We start from the raw sequence: 20,969 nt of genomic DNA on the forward strand, positions 1-20,969 counted from the left end.
AGTTAGCATGAGGGACGCTGAACTTCTCAAGTAATTATAAATAGGAACCAAAGTGGATCTTTCAAAATGAACTGATTCCAGGAATTCCTGAAACCTGAAAGGGGCTGTCAAGCTGGGGCTCTCCGGAACTCAGGAAAGAATGAATGCGGTGGACAGGCGCGTCACAGCCGCTGGTGTTACAGGTGTTGCAACACCCGCACTTTCAAAGAAACATGATTCCCCCCCCCCCACTTTTTCCTGAGGTGGTCATTGATGAAACAAATCTGAGTTCCCCATATATGAAAACCTATTGATCAAGTTAGATTGATTGAACGGCCATCCAGCCAATCACAGCCATTTGACCAACCCACCAGGCCAAGGAAGAGTAAACAGTTGAAGTACTATGAAGTTACATTTGTGCATTTAGAAATGGTGATTCTGTTAGTCATCGTTGGCTGTGATAACAGATTAGGGAATAACAGATCAGAGGTATGAAATGGCTATTTAACTAGTTAGTAATGTAGAATTTTCTTTGTAACTTTGTCTTGTTATGTGATGTGTCAGCTAACAGTCATTGAACATAAATGAAATAGGCTATTCTAAATGCAAATCAGGTGGCAAATTTGGTTTGTAAAGTCATTTCTATTGTGGTTTTTAAGTAATCAGAGACAAAGGTGAGCATTTGTATTTAAGATGTGTAATATTGTCTATCTTATGGAAATGTGTTGCCTGCCTTATGGTTAAGTTTTAACAACCAAATTAATGATTATTAGCATGCTAATTGCTAATCAAGAGTTAAGCTAATCACTAATTAGTCACCATGGTAGGCAGACTTTGGCAAGAAGTTTGTCTTGCATTTATACCTGTCCATTTCATCTTAATGGAAGTGTGAGTTTCCTTTAATGTCATGTCTATAAGGTGTTTAAGGTAATAGGATAAGGATACTCTGTAATTATCCCAAGCATAATAAGGATAGCTATGCTCCAGTCCAGCAATTCATACAAATAACTGGATATAGGTAATAAACTGCTACCAGACCCTAAATAAATTCTTACAACAATTCCTCTTAATTGTTACAGTTATATGGTCTCAGTTATTGTTTTATAGTAAGCTTAAGCAATGGTTACAACAATAGTAGTAGAAAAAACTGTAGAAATGTAGAAATGCATGGCATTAATTTTGATTTGGCATGTTGTAGAGAACGGAATGGGGGCTGAAGGCAGGGGGTTGTGTTGCTCATATCCCACCCCTAGAACACCCACACTTTCAAAATCACTGCTCCACCCCTGACGGTGGAGATGGTCTGTAACGTGCTCCAAAGAAAAAACTGAATGGTTTGAAAATTTAAAATGTAGATTCAGTATCAGAGTATTTGCTTTATTATTGAACAACACTTTTTTTAGGTGACCAAAATGTTACAATTAACTTTCATGAACTGAAAACACACTGAAATAACGACAGTACTGCTATGCTAATACTCTGTGAATCTGGGGTTACGCCATGTTCATGTTACGTAATCAACGTTGTCGCTGTGTCAGCGACTTGTCAATCACAATGTAGCCCCGCCCTAAAGCATATGCTACTTTATCGTCTATTTTACTTTAAATTGGACCATAATTTACAAAATGAATATCATGCTGTATTGAAGAAGTCTTGAAACTGGTGATTGAGACCATAAACTCATTAGGAAACTGTTTACTAAGGTAATAAATCAAGTAAGAAACAGCTCTAAAAACCCATTGTACACTACCTGCTCAGCAGACACAGACATAGTTAGCAACTAGCTGGTGAACACAGTGGCGCATTTAACTGATACAGAAACAGATTTGAATACAGTATATTATCTAAAGAAGAGTGAATATTGGGCTTACATTCACCAGGTTGACAGAAACCTAATGAAAGATAAAGCTCTGTAACTAGTGATTGTGGAAATGAGCAACTGTTTGCTAACAAGTTCAACATATCAAATTTGTGTAAGGCGACAATGGCCGGTTGGTTGTTTTAATGAAGACATTTCAAAGGCTACATGTTATACTGCCTATGCAAATCCAATCTTTCCACTCATATCAAATCATTTCATATTTCAAATCATATTCTTCTTTGCTCCATGAGTACATTATTTTCTGCTACATCTGCCTAATTTGCACACAAGGACAATTGATTTTTTATCTTCATTAAACCTTTAATTTAGTGTTTTGGGTAGAGTGGAGACTGTGTAGTAGCAGCCCATTCTTCTCCATTAACTCAATGTGGACAACACATTCAGCTGTGCAGTGGAGAGGACAGATCAAGGCCAAGGGTTGCAGATATGGGTCAGCTCTGATGGATGAAAACAATAGTCACAGATTTGAGTGAGAATAAATAATGATGGAAAGCTACTGGAGGGACTGATTATGCAACAGGTCCCAGAATATCTTCTGATAAAAAACATCTTAATGCAGATTTACCCCAGTGACATCAGCCCTCTGTTAGACAGGAACAAAAGGGCAAAAGGGTAATGAAGACAGATGTGCTCTGCTCACGAAACATGAGGCAAACACAAAGCTGAAAAGTTAAAGTGAAATGGTACAAGCCTGCTTGGTTTTAATTTAGTCTCCTTTGGTGCATTATAGTTTTTTGTTGCCCTGCTAGCAGTAAGACCTATAAGGATCTTTATGTCAGTCCCCTCTATCAATTTAAGGATTATTCCAATTTATTACAACTTTGGCCTTATTTTGATGCTTGAACTGGAACAAAAAAGTACCAGTGTTCTGAACCAGCAAGATTTTAGTCAGAGAATTGTGTGTAACCCCAATCCTGAGTTGTGTTTATACTTAACTTAATCTAACTCTAAATCCAACATGTGTCTTCTGTGATGCTTACTGGTCCCTAACCTCAACCACAGAGGGCAGTGTGATAACAGGAAACTTCTACACAAGACTAGTACTCTTGTGGCCAACAATGGTTCATTGCACAAGACAACTGTGTGCACAGCTACAGAAGCCGGTCAAAGTTGAAGCAGGAAGTGTGTCTGCTTTGATGGATGTTTACAATCAGTTTGGGTTGTACTGTTTTCCTTCATTTGAAAGTTTTTTCCTCTGGCGCTGTGGAAGGCATCATAATGGAGAGCATCACCAGCTAGTACGGGAACTGCTCTGCTCAGGAGAGCTTTGCACTCAGCTGAGCATATCGCTCTTCACTCCCAACTGTGCAGGATTTACAGTACGTATATTTTCTACACTCAGGCAACAGCCTCTGTAGCAACATAGAGGAGTCAGAAAAAGCTTCTTCTGTCAGACCATCAAGATGATGAACTCTACCCACAGCATCTGCCTCTGAGTGTACAATCATTTATTATATATTCTATATTTATATAAATTTTTTTCTATACTGAAAATGTGCACTTAAACATTTAATACTTATTTCTATACACTATTTATCATTTTTATCTTCAAATTTGATCTTTTATATTTCTTTTTTCTAAAGAGGAGTAGACTGAAAAGTGTAGTAACACAATTACACACATACAGCCGTTTTCTAATGTTTTGATCCCATTTGGACACAAAGGTTTGATGGTAGTGTGCTACAATGTATCATCCAGCATTTCTAGTTCTCAGTTACCACAGTGAATTGTGCTGAAGCTTTTCAGTCAGACAGCTTAGTATAAAATCAGATAGCTGCTCTGTGTCCTGCAGGACCACCACATGTTGTCACTGACTGTCCACATTCTGACTTCTCCTGAAAAGAAGCCTCAATTTATCTTTGGTACAGTAGGTGTAATCTCTGCCTGTGCTGCTGAAACATCAGTACACACACCTGGACTCACTGAGGGCAGCCCCCATCAAACACAGCCACAGTATCTTCATTTTATATCAGCCATAAACATTCTGCATTCTCAGGCCCCTATAGAGAGGCCCCGCTCTGCTGCAGCATCACACTGATCCAAGACTGTTACTGAGCCTTCACTTGCTAGCTGTCAGCTGGCTTTGTTTCTGACCACAGCTGCCACGGTCTCTGCAGATTGAGGGTGCTTCATTTCAGGTGTGACAGATGAAACTGCCAGCTGCAGGTGCCAGGATGAGATATGAGGGATTTCTTTTTCTTTGATTTAGTGATGGTTGGTTAATAATCCTGACAGAATATTTCAAAGAGGATGTTAAAGGATAATTCAACTTTATTACAACATGTGTTTTATCTGTCTTGTGTCTACCAAATATGATAACATTGCACTCACCTGAGATCTAGGAAGATGATGACATCACTAAAAAGCCCAAAGAGTCAAGAAACACGAGCAGTCAGATGATCAGACAAGTTAGAAACAAACCAACAGTTTATCCAGATTGTCTAAACCACTTTATTTAGAGGTCTCACACCTGAAATGTTGCTAATAATCCCTTGTTGTACAGGAAACTGTGTGAGCACAACTACAGGAAGTACAGTGGGTCAAAGTTGAAGCAAGAAGTGGGTCTTTAAACTGTGATGGATGTTTACAACAGACAGTTTGGGTAATCATTTTATTGTTAGCCACATATTCAGTTTCAATTTAATTTATTTGTATAGTGCCAAATCATAACAAAAGTCATCTCAGGGCACTTTTCACATAGAGCATATCATGACCATACTCTTTAATTTACAGAGACCCAACATCCCCCCATGAGCAGCACTTGGCAACAGCGGCAAGAACAAATTCCCCTTTAATGGAAAGAAACCTCAAGCAGAACCGGTCTCTAGGTGGGCAGCCATCTGTCTTGACCAGTTAGGTTGAAAGAGAAAGAAGGAGGGAGGGGGAGAGGGGAGAGAGAAGCATAATAACAACAATAATAACAATAACAATTATAATTATAATTATAATATAAATATGGCTTATAATAATAATAGCAGGTGTGGTTGTCAAGCAGGACCATGCCATACAAGTTCCTGCAGCCACGGTCCTCAGAGGCCCACTGTACATAACTAGGGGGTCCAAGCACAAAAAGTCCAGGGAAGAAGCCAAGTTAGTAACATGCATTAATGATACATGAAAGCATACAGATGGAGACGAGGAGGAGGAGAGAGGAGCTCATTGCATCATGGGAAATCCCCTTGCAGTCTAGGTCTACTAGGTCTATAGCAGCATAACTAAAGGCTGGTCCAAGGCAAGCCTGGTTGGCCCTAACTATAAGCTTTATTAAAAAGGAAAGTTTTAAGCCTACTCTTAAACATAGAGAGGGTGTCTGCCCCCTGGACTGAATCTGGAAGATGATTCCACAGGAGAGGAGCCTGATAGCTGAAGGCTCTGCCTCCCATTCTACTTTTGGAGACTGTAGGAACCACAAGTAAGCCTGCATTCTGGGAGTGCAGTGTTCGAGTGGGGTAATAGGATACTGTGAACTCTTTAAGATAGATAGATTCTTTATTGTCATTGTATATTAATACACAACGAAATACAGTTTGGCAGCCATCCTCAGTGTAGCAGCTTAGATAATAACCAAATAAATAGAAAATAAAATAAGACAGTTAAATATGATAGTAAAGTACTATACAAAAATATATACATAGCAGTATGAATAAATATCTAACTGCAACTGTGGGAAAAGTATTACAAAGTTATATGGGGCCTATATAACTGAATAACAATAACTGTAATTACTGTAACAATAACTGTAATTACAATAACTCTAACAATAACTGAAGGTATTGTGCTGACACAATAACTTCAGTTTTGTCTGAGTTTAGTAGCAGAAAATTGCGGGTCATTCAGGTGTTTATGTCCTTAAGGCATGCTTGGAGTTTAGTTAACTGTTGCATCTGGCTTCATTGATAAATATAATTGGGTATCATCTGCATACATGGAGGATTCATTGTTAATGTGTAACAACTGTGAGGGTTTCTGCCTAACTTCTGCAGGCCTTCTGCAGGCCAGGCTCCCAAATGCTATTGATTTCTGAATGAATGGATATTTGGCGTTATTTCTGGCCTTGAAAAATACTTTTTTGGCCTGACGGGGGTTCTCGTTGCCTGATGAGTGAAAAGCACTTATAATGCATTATAAAATGATAGATATGATACTTTTATGTCATTATATAATGCTTCATAATGTATTATGGTCATTGTTATAAAGCATTATGAATACTTATAGGCAGATTATAACTCATTATAAGTATATTTATAATGCATTAGAGAGATGGGCATCATAGAAACTGTCACCATGTTTATTTTAGTCATTGTAAGGGTTTAATTCTGTGTGTGTGCAGATTTAATTCTTGTAATTCTAATTTGATGGACATTGAAACAAGGAAATTCAGATTGCGTGATAACTGCTCTGCACACTTGTGTTTGGGCTATTTTGTGTCTTTTTGAGGGACGATTCTATCTGTGAGTGGAGCTGCTTCGTCTGCCATCCAGACCATCATCGCTGCTTGTGGATACCTTCATCTTGGCGGGATGCTGACATGTGGATGTTGCGCCAAGCACTGAGGGTTGAATACTTCTTAATTTCTAATTTACTGCAGTTTTGGTTGTACATTCATTTGTTTTTAATTTTATTTTTTGTGGTATAATTGAGTTAAAGATTTGCATCAAACAAAGAAATGTTTTTTCTAAAGAGATGCTTTGCATGTATAAAAAGAAGCTATCAGGAAAATGAAAAAGGACAGAATGCCTTTATAAATATATTTTCTATTATTTTTCCTAAGTCAGCGGTTGTGTGTGTTTTGTGTGGCCTGGAGGTCTTTTCTCCTTGTAGAGGTATTATATTTTTCTCTTTTGAATTAGCCTCTTGTTTCTATACTATTTTTGAATTCCATGTCGAATTTGGTTTAGCTTCACTTTAATTTTTGTCTTTATTAGTTTTGTTTTTATCACAGATTGTTGGAGAGCTTATCAAAGACTGTCCTAAGGTGGTTCCATCCATTATCATGCCTACCATAGGTGACACTTTGTGTATCTACAGACAGGGTCTCATGCACAACATATTGAGAGAGCCTGGTGTTCTTATAAGGAGAATATCTACCGCTTCAGGGGGAACCGAACAGCCACAGCTCTTAAGATGAACCTCAGATTCATCGAGTGGAACCACCGGTTGGCCAAAAAACATGATGGAGTGGTTGGACGCCTTTTTAAAGACATCAGAGTGTTTTTTAATGTGTAGCACATCACAAATGCTGTGTTTTCATGTCAGAAACCGTGTATATATTTAATTTCTTTGTTAGGGTACTGTCTCAAAATATAAAAGTGACATTTGTTGAGCGGTGTGAAGACATTATTATCAGACATCAATAAGGAATCAAGGGGCAAAATGGGCAATTTGTATCTTGATTCTTGATTATGAAGTTGTATTTGTCGGTAACTAGCAATTTAAACAGAAATTAGACAGAAACTAGTTGAAAGTTAAGCTGGTATGATCCACAGAAGTTAATCAGAAATTACTTGGAAATTAGGCAGCAACAACTCACTTCAATTTAGGGGTCCGCTCAATAGAAATTAGACAGAAACTACTCGGAAATTAAGCTGCAACAACTCACTTATTTACCATGAAATTTGAGGTGAATGCTGGGGTAATTTTATGGTAATTTCAACACCATTTCAAATAACTTACTTGTTTATTATATCTACTTACCATGAAAGTTTAGACAAATTTTGAGGTAATTTCAAGCAAGTTACTTGCTAATTACCACCTAATTACCATGGAATTTGCGGACCCGTAAAATGAAGTGTTACCAAAATTCTCTCAGTACTTAAGTCATATATAATAATTCCTACATGTATTTTAAGCCGTAGCCTACTTTTAATATGTGGAAATTATGTCTAGTGTTTCAACATCTTCTTATTCTGTTGTTTGATTACAGGCTGTCATTTACATTTCACTTAGTTGAATATAACTTTTTGCTGTCTCTTAAATCGAAGTTTTCCGCAGGTACTTGGTATCATTGTTTCATCTTATATCATGAAGTACTTCATTCATGGTTCTGATCGTAATTAACAACCCCGCCTCTTTCACATGAACGCGCTCGTAGCTGGATAGGAAAACCCTGGGTTGACTGAGCAGGTTGATAACCAGCTTCGTAGTACTGTTTATCTGGACAGCCAATGTTAGTTCAGTGCAGCCAGTTAACGAAAAGATATCCTTGATATGTTGTACTTTGTAGTACAGGCCTCTGCTCGTGCTTTATTCTGTTTTGGCTATGACCTGCCAGCCTTGTTTTGCCTGCACAGGCCTTGAATAAACAAGTTTTTCTTCAGCCCTGCTTTGCCTGTGGTCTCTGCATTTAGGTCCATTTCTGCTACTCTCCACTTAACAGCTACCTGACATTTTGTTGGAAACAAACTCTGTTAAGGGGACGTTTTGCATAATGAGTACTTTTACTTTTGATAGTTTAAGTACCTGGAGTACTTTTATAATGAGGTATTGCCACTTTTACTTAAATAATAAGTCTGAAAACATTTTCCACCACTGATTATTATGTTAATACAGTAAAGCCATTGTGTTTTTTTATTGAATCTATTTTCTCTTTTCTTTTGTTTCAAGGTTTTAAAATAGTTTCTTCAGGGGTTAAGTGGCTTGGTCCAGTGGTTCAGTGCTTTGTTTGAAGGCACATCAGCAGGGGCCACTTACCTTCCATCAGGGGACTGAGCCAGCAATCAGGAGTCTAGGTGACATCGTACTACATAGAAACCACTGCAATAAATACTAATTTCATGACCAATAATATCAACTCAAGTCAAACATCCAAAAAATAAATTATATACAAATCCGGTGGTTATTTTAAAGTGCAAAGGTCATTTATTCCAGTACCTGGCACCACAAGAGGAAGGAGCCATGTTGGTCTTAAACCTCAGTGAGCACAAGTCAGCAACACTAACTCTAGTTTGGTGAGTATGAATCCCCCAAACCTGCAAAGTTGGTATTTGAGATTCTCTAGAGACCTGTTGTTTTAACAAAAGATAAAGTAAAATTTGACTTTTAATGTCAGTTGCTACAGTTAAGTCTTTTTCTGCCATCTGCTGGTGAATAGGTCATAATACACCTGTGCCAGCACTGTAGAAAGTCAGCATGTATCTACTTCCTTCACTGTTCAGTTGGTACAGTGAACTGTAGGAGGCCTTTTAAAGCCTCTTTGGAGGAAGCCTGTAGAAGTGTAGCACTGTCCACACTTTTCTACTGATGAAGAGAAAAGATCGGGCAGAGGCGTGTCTGATGTAAGTTCTGTGAAAACACAGTTCCTCTGAGGGCCACACAACGAGGAGACCTTTATTACTCATGGTGCATTCAAGTTCAATAGGAAAAATGGCACTACAAAAACTTCCTGCATGAAATTACTGCAGCTTTCAACATACAGAAAATATGTTTTTGTTTGTAGTTTTTAGTAGGCCTGTATGTAATGTTGGGTGCAAATTTAGTGAAGTGAAATGCTTGTGAAAGAACATTTTAAATGTTAAGCTATTTGTAATTTTCATGTGTCTGTTGAAAATGATATAGTACACTATATGTCAGGTGTTTCTAATTCCAATTCTTCAAGGCTCTCTTATCACAAGGTGCGCAGCAGAGTTTGTTGATTAGGCTCATTTCAGTACCTGAATGGCTAATTGGAGTACAAAAAATGTACTGGATCATTGTTTGGTCTCAAATGCACAGACATGCAGGTTGGAGTGGCAGGGGCAGACTGAACGTCATAGTATTTCTAAAATCATGCCTACAGCCCCGGACAGAGAGGAGAATGTACCTCAGCTGCAGGTATTGTTCTTTTTCTCAAGGAATTAAAAATTTGACTGGAAAAATGAACTAAATACTTCTTCCATTAATTTATTTGTAATAGAATCTCTCAAATTACAATGGCACTACACTTCAAGCCAATGTGGGAAATTATAGCTTTATGATTTAATGCCCGTTGTGCAAAAAAGGTCACACATAATTATCAAAACAACCGAATAGCCTTGGTTCTCTATATTCCCATGCGACATGAAAGCAACATGAGGTAACTTACTGTAAACAGAACGAGTTATTTTCATACAGAACAGGAAGTTTTTCCGTAATCAGAGGCGGCCCCGGGCGTATTCTCTCATAACGCAGTCGCTTTAGTTTAGACGCAACAGTTTGGAAATCTGTCTGAAATGTTTTCTAATGACAGATTCTTTCTATTCTGAGACTGACGTTGTGACAGTAAACTTTAAAAATGATACTTCATCGAGCGGTTTTGACGTTAATGTGTGTGTCGCTGTCTTCCACGGTGAGGATTTCAACATGGCCTCCTCTTAACTGTTCTCGACAGGTAAGTGGGGCAGCACCTGACGCAGCGAGACACTCTCCACAGTGACAATTAGTCTGCAGGCCTACAGAGGCTTTAGTAGGTTTTGTCCAACACAAAACAAATATTTATCTTTCATGTAGCCACAAGTTGTGAAATGTTCGTGTAGATGCTACATTTTTGTGACACTAATAAGATAACAGTTAAAGTTGTTTCTGTTTGGAATGAATAATATCTGTTTTACTGAAAAACTTCTTTTTAAAAATGAACCTATATCCTGTTATTTATCATTTCATTTTCAAAACAAAAAATATTCTATTGTACGTTTTTTTCTCAGTCCTGCTTTTTTATATATGTAAACTGTGGCTAAACCACAGTTTTTATACATACAGGTCTCTTGAAAATGAGATTGTCAATGAAACAATATAACGATGAGTTATAATACCTTATGTTATGTTGTTATATACTTTGTGGCCATTAGTGAAACACCACCATACTACTTATTAAGTTCCATATCTTTTAAATATAATATGCTGAACAAGTTTGTAGCATTTGATACAATTTCACCTGTAGGTGGCGCTACAAGATTTCTAAAAATTTGCTGCAGATTTCTGCATTTTCAGCAATGCTTTGTGATTTATTTCAGCTGTCACCATTCACACACTTTTTCCACACGAAATACATTTTCTAGTTAAATACTGAAAATCACATAGAAAAAGCTCTGCTGTCATCCCATTGACTCATATATCGTGAAAATTGGAACAAAAACTATCATTAAAATAAAAGTCGTGCGATTTGACAGATTTTCTAAAATTCAACTTAGTATTATTTCAGGTAATAGAACGATGCACTACAGTATCTTTTGTCTCCATGTAGTTTTGGAGAGATTTATGGCAGCATGTTGCTGTCAAGATGGAGAAAATAAAATAAGTTCTGTTTCTCATATAACAAGAAACTTTCTTCTTATAATGATGACATATTGATACAAAAACATAAACTGTAAAGCAATCACGCAGGTGTCAAACTACATCTGTGTTTCTGCAGATATCTTAACAAAAACCTGGTGCAGTGTTGCAATTTAAGTTCCTTGTAATTTCACACTGTTCTGTTACAAAGTGAGTACAGTGAGTTTCAACATACGGTGAGAAACAATGTTGTTAGATAAAGATTTAAAGCTAATAAATCAGTCAACTGTTTAATTAATCTAATTTTGCATCTTGGACACTGTGGTGGTGATTGGACAGGGTTGAACAGGGCCCTAAATAGATTGTTGTTGATGTTAATGTCTATAAAGCAGCAAAATACTCTGCTGACTATGAACCACTGTGTGTGTGTCGAAAAGATGAACAAATAGGTAGTTTAAAAGATTTGTAATAACTGAAAATTCTAATTTCTAATCTTGTCTTTATTTTCTCTTTGTTCTTGCTATAGGGTTTGAGGTGTACAGTCAGCACAAGTAAGCGCATGTTACTCTTCCTTAATTTGTCTTCAAAGATACTTTAAAGATTGTCTTTGTTGTAATTTGATGTCTCTGCTTGAAAGTACCTGGATCTTGCTGTTTAGTATCACTTCCTGAGCAGAGCCCAAGTTAAGCTGCAGAACTCTTGGAGACTTATTAGTCACCAAAGTCATTTATACTGTAGTTCTGATATTTTACAGATGCCCAGACATTTATTAAGAAATATGTAAATGGCCTGGGACAATAATGTGTGTGATATGATTTTTCCACAAACAAATGTATAACTACCACTTAAAAATCCTTAAAATAGCATCTACTCCTTCTCCCTGAATAAACAATCCAGAATCTCTGAATATGAAAATATATTTCATCTCAAAAGATTTTCTGCTGGACACAAGATGTCTCCTACTTCACTGTAAAGTTCATTCTCAGTATATGTTCATTGGAGGTTTCAAGTTTCCACATCCCACTTGTGTAAATTGAATACTGAGCCATGATTGGCTTCCAAACTAGGTATGATGTCACAGATCCGGCTCATAGGCCCACCACTTCAAATCAAGTGTCAAACTCTGCACGTACATTGTTCTGCACAGTGTCACTCAAACATCCAACTGTAGGAACAAGAAGAACATACTTTTTAGTGGACTCACTGTTCACCACTATTTTTTTTGTCAGATTTGGAAAGCTTTTGAAACAGTAATTAGAGCAACATGGGACACTAAAGGTTTTCACTGAAAATCAGACATTAAATTCCATCAGTGGCAGCAGCCCTTTAAAGCATGATGATCTCCACTCAGAATTAATTCAGTAGTATGGAAACTGGCATTTTTTTTAAACATAAATCCATGAAGGATAAAATGTGCATGGAAAAGACAGGTTCTCCAGCTGTCTGTAGTCATGTGTGTGTGTGTGTGTGTGCATATGTATATGTGTATGTGTGTCTATGTGTGTGTATTTGTGTGTATGTGCAGGTAACTGTTTTGACAGTCAATGGCTGAACGCGTATGAATACACTCCCAGCAGTCCAGAGGACCTGGAGGTGTTTGTGCACACCAGGCAGGATGAGACAGGACACCTGCAACCTGTACTGCTCGCTAACTGGACGATAAAGGATGATGGTGAGTCAATCTGCTGTCTGAGGAGATGATCATTATAATGTATACATGACAGTATGGAAATAGTTTATTATTCAAGAGAAGAAGATGGACAGATGATCGAATTACATAATTAAAAAGCTTTTATTTTCTGGTTTCATTAAAAAATGGATCATCTTGATATTTCCAACAGCTGCAGAATAATAATGTGATGAATTAACAGATCCTAATGATCAGTGAATTTGTCTTTGTTATACATTAAAATAATCCAGATTGAGACAATAATGAGGAATGGTGGATGAGGAAATGATGACAGTTAAAGGATCATTCCAGTTTATTACAACTTCAATCTTGTTTTCATAATTTTGACCAATAAGTGTTCAAAATCACTCCCTGTTTACTATATAGCAATGATAATGATAATAATACATTTTATTTATAGAGCACATTTCAAGATACTAAAAGATGCTCCAAAACTTAAAAAAAACACACTAAAAGCACATTAATCACCCATCAAAAGCAGTTCTAAAAAGGTAAGTATAGACACTTTGAGTGTGAATAGTATGCTTTATATAGTGCTCAAGGATTCCACAATGGAACAGAAAAAAGTAGTATCTATGGCATGTCGGCTACTCTCTGTTAACAGTCCCACAATGCAGTGCATCATACTTTGTGAATGTGAAAATGACTGTCATACCACTACTGTTTCACTATAGATTCAACTACTGAGTGTCTGTTTTATAGAGGGTAGTGAATGAGGGAAGTAGAGCTGCAACAATCAAGTCAAATAATCGATTAATCAAATAGTTGTCAACTATTTAATAATCGATTACATCACATAACATTTTACCCAAACTGTCCGTGTGCTCACTATCAGTTTGACCTCCAAGTAAAGTATCTTAGATATGGTTTGTTTCCAACCTGTGTGATTGTCTTACTGATTATGTTTCTTCAGACTTAGTTTTAGTGATGTCACTGTATTCCCAGATGTTAACTGTTAACTTTATTTACTATTATTACCGATAGAAATAATGGACACAACAACAAACCCAGTTGCAAAAGAAGAACAGAATTATCCTTTAATGTTAGGTGTTGGAGACAGAGAGTGACCACTGCTGTGTCTCTCTTCAGGAAGTATCTCTTACCTGACAGCCACTGAGCTTCATGTTCTGGTGAAGTCCACCAATGAGTACCTGTGTGTTCGATATACTTTCAAAGACAAACTCCAAATGAGAGATCTAGATCACAAGAAGGTGAGTAACTTTAATAATCAAATTATTTTCAAATGTCATGGCCATATTTCTATATTTTATACATACATGCAAATGACAAACTTACAAGTGTTTAATGTTATCGAAACACAAAGGGTTCTGCATATATAGAATACAGTATACAGTCAACCAAATGATGATTTAAATTAGGCAATATCTGACCAAATACCAGATCAACAATAAGACCATACACTCATACAAGACCAAGAATCTGGTGCTAATTTTCATTACTTTGACACAGTTCAGTTCATCATTCCTAAGATTAGTATTGGAGCTGCTCAAGGCTATGGTATGGTATTGGTATAAGGCTTATTAGCATACTGGTTTACTACAAACTACAGCTACACGCAGGATGTCTATATGATACTCTATTGGAATATTTAATGTATAAATATTGATTGGACTGGGATCAGCAGAGACTGAATATTAAATGCTGCAGATCAGGATCAGAGAGAAAAAATAGTTGGTTGTGTTACAGTATGTTGCTTTATGTAAAGCCACTGTTCTCTTGTCCAAGTTGAATTTTAATGACAGACAGTGTTATTTTGTGGTTTCAGTGGTCGTTCTCAGCAAACATGCTGGAGTTGGACCCTGGCCAGACATACCATGTCTCTGTCTTCAACATCCCCAAACCAGAGCTGGGCCACAGCAGCTACGACGTCAGCAAAGATATCCGTGTTCCTGGTGAGTCATAACCAGATTTTGGTTGTTAATCTTCCTGTTAAATGTATTTTTACATTCATGTTAAGCTAAGACATTACAGTATGGCCTTCTTATTTGTTGATGTTCACTCATACAATTAGTCTGTTTCAGTGTGTCTGTGTGCTCGGGAGCCTAAAGGGTTTTATATACATTATGTATACAGATATATGACGTATCTGAATCTGTCACCGTAGCAGCTTTAGACATCACAGGCAGCATACAGCTGCCATACTGTATGCAAGAACTCGGGGCTTTTTTTTTTTTTTAACCAAAGAATACAGTGTGAGATGATTTACAATGTCCTAAATGTCCTCAACACAAATATGTTTCAGGTGAAATAAACAAACTAAGGAGATTTATTTGCTACTAGTGTCCTCTTTACTTCAGTCATTTGCTCTTGTTTTTTTGATTTTGATTCAATTGTAACCCTAACCCTGATTCTGGTTTATTCAGGTTGTAAAGACCCTGAAATGCAGAGGAGCCAGTTCTGTATAGAGAGAGGTGAGTTACTGATATTCTAAAGTCAAGTAAGAGTGATTAAATCATATACTGAAAGCCATTATTAATGTGGTGTCTTGTTGCTGTACTATAGGAAGTCTTTGGCAGTCTAACATCAGTCTGACATACATCCCTGCAGTCAGAGGAAGATCTGCACTGGCAGTTAGCTTCAGTCCTGACAGACTCTGTGAAGAGTACATAGTTATTGTGAACTGCCTCCAAGTCCAACATGTGAACCGTATATACAAGGTAAGGTCACATCATGCTAGACAGTACACATGCGGTAGGCTGTCTCATACAGAAGATTCATGCATTTTCCTTTTCAGTGATTTGACCCAGAACATTACTTGTACGTGCTCATTACAACATCCTGTGTTTTGTAACCTAGATTTTTACCCCAGTTCTTTTAGTACAGGAAACTGTGTGTGCTGCCTCTCTGTGCAGTATCTTTTTGCTGATTATAGAAAGGGTAAATGGACTGCATTTATATAGAGCTTTTCTAGTCTATCGACCACTCAAAGCGCTCTACAACTCATGCCAGCATTCACCCATTCACACACACATTCATACACTGATGGCAGAGGCTGCCATGCAAAGTGCCAACCTGCTCATCATGAGCAATGTAATTTTTTTATCCAAACTGCTTTACAATGTTTCTAATGCTCACTCACAACCATCTGGAGCAATTCGGGGTTCAGTATCTTGCCCAAGGACACTTCAACATGCGGACTGGAGGAGCCAGGGATTGAACCACGTCCCTCTGATTAGCAGACGACCACTCTACTGCCTGATCCACAGCTGCCAAAAGGCTGCTCATTAGCCATGTAACTCCATAGTCACAGATACATTTTAAAGCTCTCCTATCATGACTCCTACACAGTCCCCCAGTTGCAGCACTGCAGTGTGTGCAGTGCAGTGTGTACAGTAAATGCTCTCTGGTCTGTCAGGGTGCATTCACAGTACATTGGAATATTCTGAGGAGTATATTTAAGCTTTTATCCCTCTAGTTTGGTTCAATTTGACACCCGATAAGAACATCAACACCTGAAAATGCAGGTCTCTCACAGAGCTATGCTGCTGTTCAGTATAAGAGATGACAGCATCTTCCTCTGTCCTTCCTTAGGGCAACTGTCTAGCTACATACTCATATGCAGTTTAAACTATCTTTACTTGTTATTCTAACTTCTGCAAATAAGACTCCAAGGAGTGGTGCACATGTGTGCCTTGTGAAAGATGATATTGAATATATGAATATTTTTATCAAGGTCATTTTGGAGGCTGCAGTTTGTGGTGCTGTTATTTTGTATTTTGTCTTATACTGAGGGGTGTCTCTAATAATCTAATATTATTTAATATAAACTGTACTGACAAAATATTAGAAACAATTCTCCTAAATGGCCATTAAGTTGAATCAACACCGCTCTAAATCAAAAAGTAGACTGAATGAATCAGACTGCATTAGTTTAACTAGATGTACCTAATAAACTAGGAACATGAGGGCCAGATTTACTAAGGCTTTTGTTCCAGCTGTAGACACATGTAGTGTATAACCCAGGCTGGAGTCACAGTTTGATGTCATTTCAGCAAGTGTTTGAAAGGTGTTGACAGAGGTTATGTAATTTGTGTCAGTCGGTTTTGCTCTAAAACTCTTCGCCTCTGAAAAGCAGGCTGGTGCAGATGGGCTTTACAGGAGCCACAAAGAGGGTTGTGGTGGGAAAAGAAACACAACTTTTCTTTCATTCCAAAGCAAACACACAGGACATAGGGACTTGTGGTTTATATTTATAAAACTTGAACTTGATGATGATTGCATTGTGAAATCACTTCAGCTTACTCCTGCATTGTTCTGAATTTCCCTCACCGTTCTAGTGGAACATCAGCTTGCATTGTGTCTGTTTGACTTTCTTCTTAAAATTGACATTAAGCACTCACTATTTTCAGACTTCCAACTTGCACAGAGAGGTGTTCATGTTCAAATATACCATGAATACATTTAAATAATAAAACATTTGAAGTGATAAATGTCTTGATTATAATTCTTTCAGCTGTTTCTTTTTGTTCAGTATTTTTAAATTCCTCATGAGCATGATAAAAGTTTTGCTTTCTTCTCTAGGCCAACCAGACCACCATCAATGTGATTTTCAGCCTTGATAAATGGCCGAGATCCTGCTGTCAGTTTTATGTTCAGGTAAATCTTTTCAAATCAACTTTATCACCATTCAGTTGTTTGGTGTTTTCTAACTAGCAGAATGTCTGCATTCTCTTTGACTTTCATGTTAGAGTTAAAATAATTTTATTCTTCACTGCAGATCAAACCTCTTTTCCCACAATGTGGCCAAGACTGTGCCCGTCAAAGTGCAACAAAGGACATTTGTTCTGATATGCTGCCAGGTATGGATTATCAAATATCATGGCTGAGTAGGAGACTGACCGGATACTGTAATTAGTGGTCTGATAACAGTACATCACAAAACATCCCTTGGCCTCACATTATGGTTGTGAGGCTGAGCAGATTAAATGTGTGTTTGAGAATAGATGGAAGCTACTGCCTGGGACATTTTCCCCTCAATTCTCTCCACAACCCCCACGGCCGTTGGTGGACCTCAGTAAAAAAATTACCATGGTTACTGAATGTCTGTAGAAAAATTCATGTCATAGCATCCAATAACCATACTGACCAACACTGCCTTCCCTAGAGCCTTCCCAGTAGCGTGGCTAAAATACCATCTTATGTGACATCTTTATCACTGAACTGTGTTCTGTTTCTCACAGTAAAGCGACCAGATGTCCCAGATTCCTCTCAGCACCGAGTTGTTGCCCTGGGAGTGGTGTTTTTGTGTGTAGTGATGGCAATAATTATGTATGCCCTCTGCAGGAAGCGAGGTTAGTCACTTATACACTACATTTTCAGTTTGTACACTAGATTTACAGTACAGTTAAATTTACTCTTAATTTTTTGATGGCATCTTATCGATGTGCTTTCACACTTTCAGGCAAACCAGGTGTTTCTGCAGCACCTGTGGGAGAAAAGAAACCACCGCAGCAGCTTATACAACCCCCCAAAGTGCTGGTGATTTACTCTCAGGACCACCATCTTTACAGGGATGTAGTGCTGAAGCTCTGCGCCTTCCTCCAGGCCAAGTGTGGCACCAAGGTGCTGGTAGACCTGCTGGACTCCACCATGGTTGGCATGGTGGGTCGCCTCCGCTGGTTGGAGTGGCAACGGCAACAGCTGAAAAATCCTTCTGACAAAATCCTGGTGCTGTGCTCACGAGGTGTCCAGGCAAAGTGGAGGGCCATGTGTGGTCACGGTCGGGTGACACTCAGGGAAGACGTCCTCTCCCCTACAGATGATATGCTCACCCCCTTTCTCAACCTCTTCCTACCAGACATGCACCAGGCAGGCATGCTGGGCAAGTACATGGTGGCTTACTTCAATGAAATCAGCACAGAACAAGATGTGCCATCAGTCTTTGACATTGCAGTCAAATACAAGCTCATGAAGCATTTTGAAGAGCTGTACTTTCGCATCCTAGACATTGAGAAGTATCAGCCAGGTCAGGTTAACCACATCGAGGGCATTGGTGGGGATGAATATTTCAACTGTCCCTCAGGTAAAGCCTTGATGAATGCCATTGAATCCTTCCAGGCCTACCAGTTGGAAAATCCTGATTGGTTTGAGAAGGAGTGTGTGGACAATGAGGAGGAGATCATGACAGAGGCCAACTTGCTCATTGACCAGCTGCACATCCCTCCAGTCCTAGAGTGTCTTCCTTTAATCAGAGATGGGCCTCCTGTCTACATCCAAGATGTAGAAATCAATGAAAATGGCAATAGTGTTCATGTCCTAACCCCTGAACTCAACCCAGAGCACCAGCTTTTGTCAGTGGCAGAACTTAGACCAATAGTGAACCCTGAGAGCAAGCATCACTATCCATCTAACCTGGATGAAGTGCTGACAGATCACATGTATCCTCACAGCCCCAGTCCACAATCTGTCTACATAAATGATCCTGTTTTGATCAAACCGCCACCACCAAGCCAGAACTGGCTCTCTGTTGAGAAGGAACCCTCAGGTCAAATTCCCATTGAGCACAAGGAAAAGGATTCTCTACTGCCTCTGAGCCAATTGTCTGCTCAGAAAGACCACAGAAGCTCAGTCCTACAGGACTCCCTGAACTCAAACCCTCCTCAGTCATCAGGGGTAAGCATGGAGAGTAAATATCCCTCTTGGTCTGACATCAGCCCCTCACAGCCTGTGGAGATGGAAGAGGACGAAGTTCTGGAGCCCAGTGGAAAGGGCCCAAGCAGTGGATCTGATCAAGGCTACATCTCTAAAATATCTTCCCAGCATGAAGCCCCTTTCAAAGAGGATCCACTGGTGGCTCTGGCAAAGCTGCAGGAGGAGCTGTTTCAGCAAAATATCCAATACTCTGACATTGGTCCTAAAGGGAACTGATACTCATAGTCCAAAGTCCATCTGAAGCACCAAGACTTCCCAGACTTTAGTAGACATCATCATAAGTGCCTGACTGTAGGAAGTATTTTACATGAAGTTTGTTGATGACTCTGAATATAATAACTTATGTGTTATTATGCATTGTTGTTCATTCTTCGTAAAACAAAAGGTGGACAGCTGTGTACATGTAATCTTCTTGTCCATCTTTCCTTTTATTATTATTTTTATTATTTTGGACTTCCCCCATCGTGTGTATTATAAATCTTAGAACGCTATGAGTTGTTGGTAATTCTCCGAAGCAAAGCCTTCAGCATGGTTCTGAAACTACATAAAGGGCTAGCAAGACACCCCTCAAGGACTTGCGGAGTGGGACACAGTGGGACCACACCTTCCAGATATCAACTTCAATCTGTCTACGTCACCTCCAACATTGTGAATTAGCTGTATTTAGTGATGGTTGGATGAACTATGTTGCGCCTGGTTTTCACTTACTTCAAGAGAGATGTCATTTTGGGATAATTTGCACTCAGTTTTCTTTGAGCCAACATCTAGTGGCCATTAGAAGAACTGCAGTTGAATGAACTTCTTTGGAGTCATAACTCAGCCAGGAGGTTGCACGGCTGGATCACGAACAAGGCAAAACAACTGCACCCAAGCCCCAGGCTCTCAAGGGCCTGAAAGCTCCAGGTTCACCATGTGGGAAGAGTAGCCCCAAGAAAATCTAGTTAAAATCTAGTTTAAGCCTTTATTGTTTCAATTAATATTGTGCTTACTTTATACATTTTCCTCAACAAATGGGGTTAGAAGGGCCATACTGATTATTTTTACTCATTGGCACACTTATGGGTAAATGGAGCCCTGGGGGTGGTGTGTGATCTGTGTAAGCAGTGCTTGCAAATCGCTTTTGTAAAAACACACCCTGTATGATTGTTGAACATTGGTACATAATGTTGAATCTAGAAAGAAGCCTACACTCTTTGGTTCTGAGGGACTCGTGACAAAATCTGTTTGTTGAGTTTTTAAATTGATTTGTTTTACTGCTGTTAAACTGCATTGAGGAAAAAATTTGGAGATAATGTGAGGTCTTCTTTGTCCTTTTATCCATGGGAACAAGGCAAATGCTCCATAAATGCAAGATATATCATAAATAACATTTTTATCTGTGTGTTTTTGTAAGGCGTGTAATGGCTGTAACTGCACTTATCAATCATTTCCCTCCATAATAAAATAATCACTTTTTTCAGTGCTTTCCTCAGATTTATTTCAGGTTTCAGCCACATAATACTCTGTCTTACATTTACAGTA

At 38.5% G+C, this 20,969-nt stretch overlaps 1 protein-coding gene and 1 long non-coding RNA gene across 2 annotated transcripts in view; both read left to right on the forward strand.

Annotated features, from left to right (window-relative positions):
* The window catches only part of LOC137175612 (uncharacterized), a 417,849-nt gene that overhangs the window by 152,853 nt on the left and 244,027 nt on the right, over positions 1-20,969 (forward strand). The window lies entirely within an intron of this gene.
* Positions 9,929-20,907, forward strand: il17ra1a (interleukin 17 receptor A1a). Its single transcript, XM_067581488.1, has 11 exons — positions 9,929-10,205; positions 11,613-11,637; positions 12,612-12,758; positions 13,866-13,987; positions 14,563-14,689; positions 15,161-15,208; positions 15,300-15,454; positions 17,319-17,393; positions 17,515-17,596; positions 17,978-18,088; positions 18,199-20,907. The coding sequence occupies exons 1-11, from the start codon at positions 10,110-10,112 to the stop codon at positions 19,662-19,664; spliced, it is 2,454 nt and encodes an 817-aa protein (XP_067437589.1). The 5' UTR covers positions 9,929-10,109; the 3' UTR covers positions 19,665-20,907.

The sequence above is a fragment of the Thunnus thynnus genome, chromosome 23 (assembly GCF_963924715.1).
Source record: "Thunnus thynnus chromosome 23, fThuThy2.1, whole genome shotgun sequence".
Taxonomy (NCBI): Eukaryota; Metazoa; Chordata; class Actinopteri; order Scombriformes; family Scombridae; genus Thunnus; species Thunnus thynnus.

Excerpts from the sequence above, each read along its gene's own strand:
- il17ra1a (XM_067581488.1), top strand. The coding sequence starts at position 10,110 with ATGATACTTCATCGAGCGGTTTTGACGTTAATGTGTGTGTCGCTGTCT. Across the intron at positions 12,759-13,865 it reads CTGGACGATAAAGGATGATG|GAAGTATCTCTTACCTGACA; the intron begins GTGAGTCAATCT and ends GTCTCTCTTCAG. Across the intron at positions 18,089-18,198 it reads TGCCCTCTGCAGGAAGCGAG|GCAAACCAGGTGTTTCTGCA; the intron begins GTTAGTCACTTA and ends TCACACTTTCAG.